The sequence below is a fragment of the Mytilus trossulus genome, chromosome 3 (assembly GCF_036588685.1).
Source record: "Mytilus trossulus isolate FHL-02 chromosome 3, PNRI_Mtr1.1.1.hap1, whole genome shotgun sequence".
In the NCBI taxonomy this organism is placed as follows: domain Eukaryota; kingdom Metazoa; phylum Mollusca; class Bivalvia; order Mytilida; family Mytilidae; genus Mytilus; species Mytilus trossulus.
Genome location: NC_086375.1, coordinates 46,885,280 through 46,898,507, shown reverse-complemented (window position 1 = coordinate 46,898,507; position 13,228 = coordinate 46,885,280). Strand labels below are relative to the sequence as shown.

Below are 13,228 nucleotides of genomic sequence, written 5' to 3'. Positions count from 1 at the left end.
TAATCTGTTGTCATGCATTCCCGTTTTTGTTATCCAATTGGACGATATTATTTTTTATTATCTATGAAACAAGAAAATTTCAAATGATTTGTTAATATTCAGTACTTTTAACTTGATGTCTTGAACTTCCACCTGTCCACCTATGGACAAGTCTATTTCTATGAAATGATGCATCTTACGAACTGATGACAAATAAGAGAAACGAACTTTTTATGTTATTAGTTTTAAACACAAGTTTCGTTCCACAAAATTATTTGCGCAAACGACATTTCAAGGTCAGTTATAATTGATTTGTCTATTTTTAGAAACATAAACTGGAAGTTGTATTTTTTCACATCAAGTATTATCAATTCTGTTGGTGATTAATGCATTTCATTTCATAAAAAAAGAATATTTAAATTATTTTTAATTATAATTATAATTATAAAAAACTTTTTGGGGGTCTTAGATTAAGCAACATTCATTTTGTAAACACACATATATGTATTTAAAAGTTTTGGTAAAAGGTATTGAATATATAAATTTTATTTTACAGATGAAATGATTTCTTTTAAAAGCTCCAACCTTGAAAAAAAAGTTCTGCAGTGATCATTGATTAACATTTTGACGTGGGAAATCATCTGTTCTTACCTATTATACTTTGTTCTATTTACAGGTGTATTATTATTTATTAAAAATGTATCTTCAACCTCCTCCCTCATCATCATTAGGAATGTCAGCTAGTCAGGGCATTAAGCCTCAACAAAATATGACAGCAGCCTTCAGACTCTTACAGGAACATGCTGCAAAAATTGATGTCTCTAAAGTAAGTATCCTAGTCAGGGCATTAAGCCTCAACAAAATATGACAGCAGCCTTCAGACTCTTACAGGAACATGCTGCCAAAATTGATGTCTCTAAAGTAAGTATCCTAGTCAGGGCATTAAGCCTCAACAAAATATGACAGCAGCCTTCAGACTCTTACAGGAACATGCTGCAAAAATTGATGTCTCTAAAGAAGGTATCACTGAGCTAGAGGTTTTTGTCTTGTTAGGTGAAGGTGAGACTTATGACTTGGGTTAGACTAGTTTAAGGGACAACACTATTGGTAGGTCAATGATAACTGGTATGAAGTTGAAGTAGTATTTCCACATCTTATTTTCATGCAGACAATTGGCCCCTCCCATTAAGTCATTGTATATGACCTTGAAACATTACAGGTTTTGCAGAATTTTTAAGTTATTGTGTATGACCTTGAAACACTACAGGTTTTGCAGAAGTAAGTTAGAGGTATATCACTAAAGGTAAGTCAATGATATTTTCTGTGTAGTAGTATCATTATTAGCACATCTCATATCCTTGGAAATCATTTGTGCTAGCCCCCGTTAACATAGTGTATTGACTTTGAAACTTTTGCCTAGTTTTTTGTCTCCCCTAAATGAAAGTGGAGGAAGGTGAGACATAGATGTTGCCTTTTACCAGAAACATCATCAAACACATCAACATTTTTTTTTCACTTAAGACAGCTTGATAAGAACTGCTGGTGATAGATTAATTCTTTTTCTTGTATTTTTTGTCACTAACAATTTTCCAAAAATGGTTTTTAGAATATCCAATTCTCTTCAATTCCTTTCCTAAAGTTTCAAGGTTTTTTTCAGACTTTAGAACTTTTACCCACAAGTACTCCTGTTGCTGAAATATTGAGATATTTAGAAAAAGTAATGGAACACCAAGCAACAATAAAGAGAGATTGCCAAGTGTTAAAAAGTATGTTGTATGCTGAAAATCTCCAGGTAAGAATTTAACTATACATAGTTTCAGTTTATTGAGTTTATTGCTGTCTGTTATATGTGAATATCATAATTATTTATCTAGACATCTTATTGCACATTAACTATCATTTCCTTTACAGAATTGATGTCTTTATACAAAATACCTGTTATTTGCAGAGTTGACAGTGAATGAAATCCATATAATATGTACCATCTCTGGAAAACACATTTAAGAAGGCTCGCTGGTATAAGATTTTCAGAAAAAAATTAAACTTTTATTTTTTTATTTCAAATTTTATAAATAACATTTAGTTGTTGTTATTTTATCTTAGGATACAAAAATTATTCCAAAAAATCTTTTTGCGTTGGCCACAGGTGACTTTTAAAATGTAGATATCATCTGAAAAGCTCCAAATTATCTCCCTTTGGTGCAAAAATGCCATTTTTTTGGCATTAAAATTGAAATATTTTTTTTAACTCATCGGTGACCTATATTGTTTATGGTTGTATTCGAATAAGCTGTACATAAACTAAATAATTGCAAAATTTAAGCAATTACTGTAATTAGGTTCTTTTTTTATTTCGATATTACCGATTTTTCTCCTATTAGTTCAACAGAAAAAAAGAACATTAACAAAAATGTATGCTTCTTTCGAAGGCAGATTGTGAGCGTAAATGAACAGTGACCCCATTTTTAGCTCACCTGTCCCAAAGGGACAAGTGAGCTTATGCCATCCCTTGGCGTCCGTCGTCGTCCGTCGTCTGTCGTCGTCGTCTGTCGTCGTAAACTATTTCAAGAATCTTCTCCTCTGAAACTACTGGGCCAAATACTTTCAAACTTTAACTGAATGTTCCTTAGGGTATCTAGTTTGTAAATTGTATCCGAAGTTATGATCTATCAACAAACATGGTTGCCATTGCTAAAAATAGAACATAGGGGTCAAATGCAGTTTTTGGCTTATAACTCAAAAACCAAAGCATTTAGAGCAAATCTGACCTGGGGTAATATTGTTTATCAGGTCAAGATCTATCTGCCCTGAAATTTTCAGATGAATCAGACAACCCGTTGTTGGGTTGCTGCCCCTGAATTGGTAATTTTAAGGAAATTTTGCTGTTTTTGGTTATTATCTTGAATATTATTATAGATAGAGATAAACTGTAAACAGGAATAATGTTAAGCAAAGTAAGATTTACAAATAAGTCAACATGACGGAAATGGTCAGTTGACCCCTTTAGGAGTTATTGCCCTTTATAGTCAATTTTTAACCATTTTTCGTAAATCTTAGTAATCTTTTACAAAAATCTTCTCCTCTGAAACTACTGGGCCAAATACTTCCAAACTTTAATTGAATGTTCCTTAGGGTATCTAGTTTGTAAATTGTATCCGAAGTTATGATCTATCAACAAACATGGTCGCCATTGCTAAAAATAGAACATAGGGGTCAAATGCAGTTTTTGGCTTATAACTCAAAAACCAAAGCATTTAGAGCAAATCTGACATGGGGTTATAATGTTAATCAGGTCAAGATCTATCTGCCCTGAAATTTTCAGATGAATCAGACAACCTGTTGTTGGGTTGCTGCCCCTGAATTGGTAATTTTAAGGAAATTTTGCTGTTTTTGGTTATTATCTTGAATATTATTATAGATAGAGATAAACTGTAAACAGCAATAATGTTCAGCAAAATAAGATTTACAAATAAGTCAACATGACGGAAATGGTCAGTTGACCCCTTTAGGAGTTATTGCCCTTTATAGTCAATTTTTAACCATTTTTCGTAAATCTTAGTAATCTTTTACAAAAATCTTCTCCTCTGAAACTACAGGGCCAAATACTTCCAAACTTTAACTGAATGTTCCTTAGGGTATCTAATTTGTAAATTGTATCCGAAGTTGTGATCTATCAACAAACATGGTCGCCATTGCTAAAAATAGAACATAGGGGTCAAATGCAGTTTTTGGCTTATAACTCAAAAACCAAAGCATTTAGAGCAAATCTTACATGGGGGTTATATTGTTTATCAGGTCAAAATCTATCTGCCCTGAAATTTTCAGATGAATCAGACAACCTGTTGTTGGGTTGCTGCTCCTGAATTGGTAATTTTAAGGAAATTTTGCTGTTTTTGGTTATTATCTTGAATATTATTATAGATAGAGATAAACTGTAAACAGCAATAATGTTCAGCAAAGTAAGATTTACAAATAAGTCAACATGACGGAAATGGTCAGTTGACCCCTTTAGGAGTTATTGCCCTTTATAGTCAATGTTTAACCATTTTTCGTAAATCTTAGTAATCTTTTACAAAAATCTTCTCCTCTGAAACTACTGGGCCAAATACTTCCAAACTTTAACTAAATGTTCCTTAGGGTATCTAATTTGTAAATTGTATCCGAAGTTGTGATCTATCAACAAACATGGTCGCCATTGCTAAAAATAGAACATAGGGGTCAAATGCAGTTTTTAGCTTATAACTCAAAAACCAAAGCATTTAGAGCAAATCTGACATGGGATATTATTGTTTATCATGTCAAGATCTATCTGCCCTGAAATTTTCAGATGAATCAGACAACCTGTTGTTGGGTTGCTGCCCCTGAATTGATAATTTTAAGGAAATTTTGCTGTTTTTGTTTATTATCTTGAATATAATTATAGATAGAAATAAACTGTAAACAGCAATAATGTTCAGCAAAGTAAGATCTTCAATTAAGTCAATTTGACCAAAATTGTCAATTGACCCCTTAAGGAGGTATTGCCCTTTAAAGACTTTTTTCACAATTTGTTATTCATGTTGACTTACTTTAAAAAATCTTCTCCTTTGAAACTGCTGTATCAATTTCAGCCAAACTTAGGCTAAATGAGTTTCAGAGTATCTAGTATAAATTTTATATTTTATTTCCTTGTATGTCAAGAAACATAGCTCCTATGGCTAAAATAGAACATAGGAGAAAATGATTATTTTTCTTGGCTTTTGAAGAAAATAGGACGATTCAAAAAACATTTAAATAAATTGAAAAGCCAAAATAATCATTGATGAGAGATTTAACCAAAAGAATTAAGGTGAGCGATTCAGGCTCTTGAGAGCCTCTTGTTTTATTTCATTTTTCTATTGAGTATAAGATAAAGTTCATTTATAGAAAAATAAGGCGAAATCCTATATTAAATAAAAAATTTGATTTAGACCTGCGAGCACCCTTAAGACATGAATGGTACATGAATTACATGAAGGGTATTTTAAAAAAAAATGTTGTTGACAAAAGTTGGTTGATTATATAGGGAATCACTGAAGCATGACTGGAGCGGCCCCTCTTAGACAGTCAGTGCCTCCCCCTTTTATTGAAATTTCTGGATCTTCATTCATGGAATTTAAAGAGAGTGAGTGTAGTAATTGGTTACCTAAGTTTCTTTCTATCTGAAAGTAAAGATTGGTAAGAAGGGGTTTATCTTTATGCTGTGGAGGATTTGGAATACACAACCATGTATAGCCTAGCTGAAAAGAGTCATATTAAAGCAGATGCCTATTTTTAAGAGTGCTATTTAGCTCCTTACAATTAAAGAACTCTGAAAAATCTTTGAGGGGTCTTTATATGATTGTTGCAAGCCAAAGTTTCTGACAGAATAAATTGAATGCCCTTTTTCCCATTGAAAATTTCCTGACCTACTTTTTTAAAATTAACCTTAATGATTTATGTTTACACCTTCCTTTTAAAATTATGCATGCAATATTTTCCACTTGACATTTATCCAATAACAATCAATTATTTTCATAGTTATGTAATTCACATTTTAAAATACTCATAAGTAGTTACATCTTAAAATCTTCGAGTAATGGATCAATTATATCAATTGTTTATGCTCAATTTATAGTGAAAATGCATGTCAGGAGTTCCTTTGACCTTGACCTCAATTTTATAGCCCTGGTTTACAAAAATAACCGGATTATATCAATTTCTCAGTAATTATAACAAGTAATAGCTTAGGGTTACCTATTTATGCTCTAAAGAATCAATATAATTGTAGGTGCTTAATTGACATCAGCCATATAACCTTGACTTCTTTTCTGGGGTTTCATATCAAGTTTTAGTAATTAGATCAGTTTATAAAGTATGGTTTAGATTAAGATTAAGAAAAATCTGTTGTCTGTAACCAAAAAACATAGATTCTCTGATTATTAGCTAATTTGTTTTTTCCTGACCTGTTGATTATTTTTATTTATTTATCGTTTGTTTCATTTAATCTCAGTTTTTTATAGGTCAAAATTCAATTATGAATGCTTTTCTCTCAAATTTCTATTGTGAAGTCACAAAAAGGCAACCTTTTTGCAGATTATCTGAAAAGAAGGGTTAAATTTGTCTGCATATTGTATAAAATCATTAGATCATTTAGTCTACCACAAATTTCTAGTGCAATACAATATTTTTCCACTCTCAACAGTAAAATTTTAAGTATTTAATTCCTGGAAATGTAATTTTCTGAAATAATCAATACATGTAATATATATTTTTTTTCATTTTGTGTTATTAAAAGATCTAAATAATTGCTTTGAGGGTAAAATAGGTTCTTAAAATGACCTATATACTATATGATCTCTATAAGTCCCCAACCAACAAGTTCGAAGTGGACTTTAGGTTTCCATTATGTCCGTCTGTCTGTCAGTTCGGCAAATCAGTTTTCCTCACTTTTTTTTTTAGCTTGTAGATATTGATTTTATACTAATTATATTGTTTTAACATGACAAGTAATAGATCAAGTTTAAATTTTGTTTTAGTCTGAAGATTTTTGGGGCAGAGTTATGGTCCTTGGACTTGAAAAATTCACTCAGATATTCAGTTTTCCACATTTTTAGCTCACCTGGCCCGAAGGGCCAAGTGAGCTTTTCCCATCACTTTGCGTCCGGCGTCCGTCGTCGTCCGTCGTCTGTCGTCCGTCGTCCGTCGTCCGTCGTCCGTCGTCGTTGTTAACTTTTACAAAAATCTTCTCCTCTGAAACTACTGGGCCAAATTGAATCAAACTTGGCCACAATCATCATTTTGGTATCTAGTATAAAAAATGTGTGGCGTGACCCGGTCAACCAACCAAGATGGCCGCCACGGCTAAAAATAGAACATAGGGGTAAAATGCAGTTTTTGGCTTATAACTCAAAAACCAAAGCATTAAGAGGAAATCTGACATGGGGTAAAATTGTTGATCAGGTCAAGATCTATCTGCCCTGAAATTTTCAGATAAATCAGTCAACCCGTTGTTGGGTTGCTGCCCCTGAATTGGTAATTTTGTGGAAATTTTGCTGTTTTTGGTTATTATTTTGAATATTATTATAGATAGAGATAAACTGTAAACAGCAATAATGTTCAGCAAAGTAGGATTTACAAATAAGTCAACATGACCGAAATGGTCAGTTGACCCCTTTAGGAGTTATTGCCCTTTATAGTCAATTTTTAACCATTTTTCGTAAATCTTAGTTATCTTTTAAAAAAATCTTCTCCTCTGAAACTACTAAGCCAAATTGAACCAAACTTGGCCACAATCATCATTGGGGTATCTAGTTTAAAAAATGTGTGGCGTGACCCGGTCAACCAACAAAGATGGCCGCCACGGCTAAAAATAGAACATAGGGGTAAAATGCAGTTTTTGGCTTATAACTCAAAAACCAAAGCATTTAGAGGAAATCTGACAAGGGGTAAAAATGTTTATCAGTTCAAGATCTATCTGCCCTGAAATTTTCAGATGAATCAATCAACCCGTTGTTGGGTTGCTGCCCCTGAATTGATAATTTTGTGGAAATTTTGCTGTTTTTGGTTATTATCTTGAATATTATTATACATAGAGATAAACTGTAAACAGCAATAATGTTAAGCAAAGTAGGATTTACAAATAAGTCAACATGACCGAAATGGTCAGTTGACCCCTTTAGGAGTTATTGCCCTTTATAGTCAATTTTTAACTATTTTTCGTAAATCTTAGTTATCTTTTACAAAAATCTTCTCCTCTGAAACTACTAGGCCAAATTAATCCAAACTTGACAACAATCATCTTTGGGGTATCTTGTTTAAAAAATGTGTCCAGTGACCCGACCATCAAATCAAGATGGCCGCCACAGCTAAAATAGAACATAGGGGTAAAAGGCAGTTTTTGGCTTATACCTCAAAAACCAAAGCATTTAGAGCAAATCTGACAGGTGGTAAAACTGTTTATCAGATCAAGATCTATCTGCCCTTTAATTTTCAGATAAATCTGACAACCCATTGTTGGGTTGCTGCCCCTGAATTGGTAATTTTAGGGAAATTTTGCTGTTTTTGGTTATTATCTTGAATATTATTATAGATACAGATAAACTGTAAACAGCAATTATGTTCAGCAAAGTAAGATTTACAAATAAGTCAACATGACCGAAATCATCTGCTTCCTTTGTTTGATATTCACATAGACCAAGGTGAGCGACACAGGCTCTTTGGAGCCTCTAGTTTTTTCATCATACTGGAAGATATTGATTTTATAAATGGTACATTGAAATGTTGAATCTGCTATGATGTCTGCATCAAGTATTGCAAAATAATGTGATGACAATTGTATGTTATTCCTGTAACTTCAAAGTAACCTATTGCAGTCCAATTAAAAATTCTGATCACCTTGCAATTTGTTTTATCAAATGAATCTTTTAAACTGGTCAGAGAAAACTAAATATATCATAAAAATTTTCTTCCTGATGTTTTAATGAGAATAAAAACAGAGAAGATAATGAATTAATCTTTTGTGTACTGTTCAGTACTACATATGCATTAAATGTTACTTTGAATAAAAATTATATATTATATATATATATATTTAAAAACAATAATATTTGTCTTTGTTTCAGGTTCATGAACAAAGAATGTTTTACCAAAAAGCTAAAGTAGTTGTAAATGATGAAAAAATATGTAAAGTTTGCAAGAAGAGACTAGGAAACAGGTAATTGTTTCTCATATGCTAATTTTGTCACCTGATATCAAAATTTTTGTAACAAATTACGTAATTGACAACCAAATCAATTCACATGTAATTTTCTGACTGTGTTTCACTACTTCAACAAATCATGTTACAGTTTGTAGAAAGGAGGGTGGTAAAAAGTCAAAGAAAATACAAAAAATGTATTGATTAAGCAGTCAATATGTTTGCAACATGAATTGTTTTCCTGAATAATACATGACCTCTTAGCTGAATTCTTATATTTGGTTCAGAACAGACACATAAATTGTTAGTCATAAAATACACGATCTCATAGAAGAAAACTTATTAGCATAATTTTTCATTTTCATAACAGCTAAACAAGCATCATTTTCATAACAGCAAAACAAGCATCATTTTCATAACAGCAAAACAAGCATCATTTTCATAACAGCAAAACAAGCATCATGTTTATAACAGCAAAGACAACTACAATACTTATGTTGGTTTTAATACTGAATCATTTACCTTCAACTTGTTAGTCATCTGCTATTGATAACAGTGAAATTATTGGGCCAAACTGAACCAAACTTGGCAACAAACATCTTTGGTGTATCCAATATGATTGTAAAGTTAAAATGGACCATAGAGGTTAAATGCAGGAATGTGCTATCAAATTTAAAGAGAAATTTAATAGGACAAAATATTCTAAATGTCAAGATCTACTAACACGCTATTTTGCTTATTGAAGTTTTTGCTTCATTTTAAAATGTTTATTTTTTATCATTTTTTACAATGATCTTTTAAATGAATAAATAGAGTATATCTTTAGACATAGAATAGGATCAGTATTACCAGATATACAAAACATTCAACTTATCTGAAATTGTCACTAACTCCTAAAGAGTTATTGTCCCTAAGGGAACATCCATTCATGTATACGTTTTTTAGCTCACCTGACCTGAAAGGTCAAGTGAGCTTTTCTCATCACTTGGCGTCCGTCTTCCGTAAACTTTTACAAAAATCTTCTCCTCTGAAACTACTAGGCCAAATTTAACCAAACTTGGCCACAATCATCCTAGTTATAAAAATGTGTCCGGTGATCTGGCCATCCAACCAAGATGGCGGCCATGGCTAAAAATAGAACACAGGGGTAAAATGTATATTTTGGCTTATATCTTTGAAACCAAAACATTTACAGCAAATCTGACATGGGGGTAAAATTGTTGATCAGGTCAAGATCTATCTGCCCTGAAATTTTCAGACGAATCGGACAACCTGTTGTTGGGTTGCTGCCCCTGAATTGATTATTTTAAGGAAATTTTGCAGTTTTTGGTTATTATCTTGAATACCTTTATAGATAGAGATAAACTGTAAACAGCAATAATGTTCAGCAAAGTAAGACCTTCAAATAAGTCAACATGACCAAAATTGTCAGTCAACCCCTTAAGGAGTTATTGCCCTTTTTAGTCAATTTTTAACAACTTTTCGTCATTTTTTGTAACTTTACAAAAATCTTCTCCTCTGAAACTACATGGCCTAATCGAACCAAACTGGGCCACAATTATCATTGTGGTATATATATTAAAAAATGTGTCAGATGACCCCGCCTACCAAACAAAATGGCCGACATGGCTTAAATTAGAACATAGTGGTAAAATGCAGTTTTTGATTTATATCTTTGAAACTAAGACATTTAGGGCAAATCTTTCAAGATTTAGATGTCCATCCGACAACTAGTTGTTGGGTTGCTGCCCTAAAATTGGTAATTTTAAGGAAATTTTGCATTTTTGGTTATTATCTTGAATACTATTATAGATAGAGATAAACTGTAAACAGCAATAATGTTCAGCAAAGCAAGATCTACAAATAAGTCACTTTTCGTCATTTTTGTAACTTGTACAAAAATCTTCTTTTCTAAAACTATGGGCCAAATTTAACCAAACTTGGCCACAATCATTACTAGGGTATCTATTTAAAAAAAGAGTCTAATGACCCCACCTACCAACCAAGATGACTGACATCAGTAAATACAGTGACAGGTGAGCGACACAGGCTCTTGAGAGCCTCTAGGTTTTTTTTTTATTTTGACAAAAAACTCTAGAAGATAAAGAAAACCTGTAAACAGAAAAATTTATCAGCATAACAAGACCTACAATTAGGTCAAATAGCTGAAATTTTCAGAAGACTCAAGTTGTAATTGCCTTTAAAAATGATTTTTGTTCCCCTGTTTTGGCATACCTTTTTAGCTCACCTGTCCCGAAGGGACAAGTGAGCTTATGCCATCACTTGGCGTCCGTCGTCTGTCGTCCGTTGTCCGTCGTCCGTCGTCTGTCGTCGTAAACTATTTCAAGAATCTTCTCCTCTGAAACTACTAGGCCAAATACTTTCAAAATTTAACTGAATGTTCCTTAGGGTATCTAATTTATAAATTGTATCCGAAGTATTGATCTATCAACAAACATGGTCGCCATTGCTAAAAATAGAACATAGGGGTCAAATGCAGTTTTTGGCTTATAACTTAAAAACCAAAGCATTTAGAGCAAATCTGACATGGGGTTATATTGTTTATCAGGTCAAGATCTATCTGCCCTGAAATTTTCAGATGAATCAGACAACCCGTTGTTGGGTTGCTGCCCCTGAATTGGTAATTTTAAGGAAATTTTGCTGTTTTTGGTTATTATCTTGAATATTATTATAGATAGAGATAAACTGTAAACAGGAATAATGTTCAGCAAAGTAAGATTTACAAATAAGTCAACATGACGGAAATGGTCAGTTGACCCCTTTAGGAGTTATTGCCCTTTATAGTCAATTTTTAACCATTTTTCGTAAATCTTAGTAATCTTTTACAAAAATCTTCTCCTCTGAAACTACTGGGCAAAATACTTTCAAACTTTAACTGAATGTTCTTTAGGGTATCTAGTTTGTAAATTGTATCCGAAGTTATGATCTATCGACAAACATGGTCGCCATTGCTCAAAATAGAACATAGGGGTCAAATGCAGTTTTTGGCTTATAACTCAAAAATCAAAGCATTTAGAGCAAATCTGACCCGGGGCTATATTGTTTATCAGGTCAAGATCTATCTGCCTTGAAATTTTCAGATGAATCAGACAACCTGTTGTTGGGTTGCTGCCCCTGAATTGATAATTTTAAGGAAATTTTGCTGTTTTTGGTTATTATCTTGAATATTATTATAGATAGAGATAAACTGTAAACAGCAATAATGTTCAGCAAAGTAAGATTTACAAATAAGTCAAATGACGGAAATGGTCAGTTGACCCCTTTAGGAGTTATTGCCCTTTATAGTCAATTTTTAACCATTTTTCGTAAATCTTAAAAATCTTTTACAAAATTCTTCTCCTCTGAAACTAATCGGCCAAATACTTCCAAACTTTAACTGAATGTTCCTTAGGGTATCTAGTTTGTAAATTGTATCCGAAGTTATGATCTATCAACAAACATGGTTGCCATTGCTAAAAATAGAACATAGGGGTCAAATGCAGTTTTTGGCTTATAACTCAAAAACCAAAGCATTTAGAGCAAATCTGACCTGGGGTTATATTGTTTATCAGGTCAAGATCTACAATGTATCTGCCCTGAAATTTTCAGATGAATCAGACAACCTGTTGTTGGGTTGCTGCCCCTGAATTGATAATTTTAAGGAAATTTTGCTGTTTTTGTTTATTATCTTGAATATAATTATAGATAGAAATAAACTGTAAACAGCAATGATGTTCAGCAAAGTAAGATCTTCAATTAAGTTAATTTGACCAAAATTGTCAATTGACCCCTTAAGGAGTTATTGCCCTTTAAGGACTTTTTTTCGCAATTTGTTCATCATGTTGACTTACTTTAAAAAATCTTCTCCTTTGAAACTGCTGTATCAATTTCAGCCAAACTTAGGCGAAATGAGTTTCAGAGTATTTAGTATAAATTTTATATTTTATTTCCTTGTATGTCAAGAAACATAGCTACTATGGCTAAAATAGAACATAGGAGAAAATGATTATTTTTTTTGGCTTTTGAAGAAAATAGGACGATCCAAAAAACATTTAAATAAATTGAAAAGCCAAAATAATCATTGATGAGAGATTTAACCAAAAGAATTAAGGTGAGCGATTCAGGCTCTTGAGAGCCTCTTGTCTTGTTTGGCAATACTTTGAAACTAGTTAAAATATAAAGGATTGCATTTCTTCACTAAAACTGGGAAAAGCCTGTGTTTTTAGATTGGTTATCTTTTGATATTTATGAAAATTTAGAAAAACCTTGAAATTTGAACAAAGTATAGCAACTTTCAATAGAGAAGATCAAATTTAGATTGGGTTACTTCCCTTATTCTGCAACCAAAGTTTGTATGTCTCTTCTTCCAGCTAACTATAGAATGTATGTCTACACACAGACATATAATAAATCAGATGAAATGCAATGCCTATGAAGATGTACACAAAATAACAATAGTTCTGTCAGACAGTAATGTCAAATTATTGATCTATGTAAGGAGAAAACCCCTGGATTCAACTAAGATGAGTTAATGAACTTCAATGATTATTACAG

General features: G+C 32.4%; 1 protein-coding gene across 1 annotated transcript in view; it reads left to right on the top strand.

Annotated features, from left to right (window-relative positions):
• LOC134711639 (vam6/Vps39-like protein) overlaps window positions 1-13,228 on the top strand; it is a 40,521-nt gene that overhangs the window by 23,046 nt on the left and 4,247 nt on the right. Inside the window, exons 23-25 of the mRNA XM_063572389.1 lie at window positions 656-805; window positions 1,637-1,771; window positions 8,601-8,692. Of these exons, the coding sequence (XP_063428459.1) occupies window positions 656-805; window positions 1,637-1,771; window positions 8,601-8,692 (377 nt within the window). The remainder of the gene's footprint in view (window positions 1-655; window positions 806-1,636; window positions 1,772-8,600; window positions 8,693-13,228) is intronic.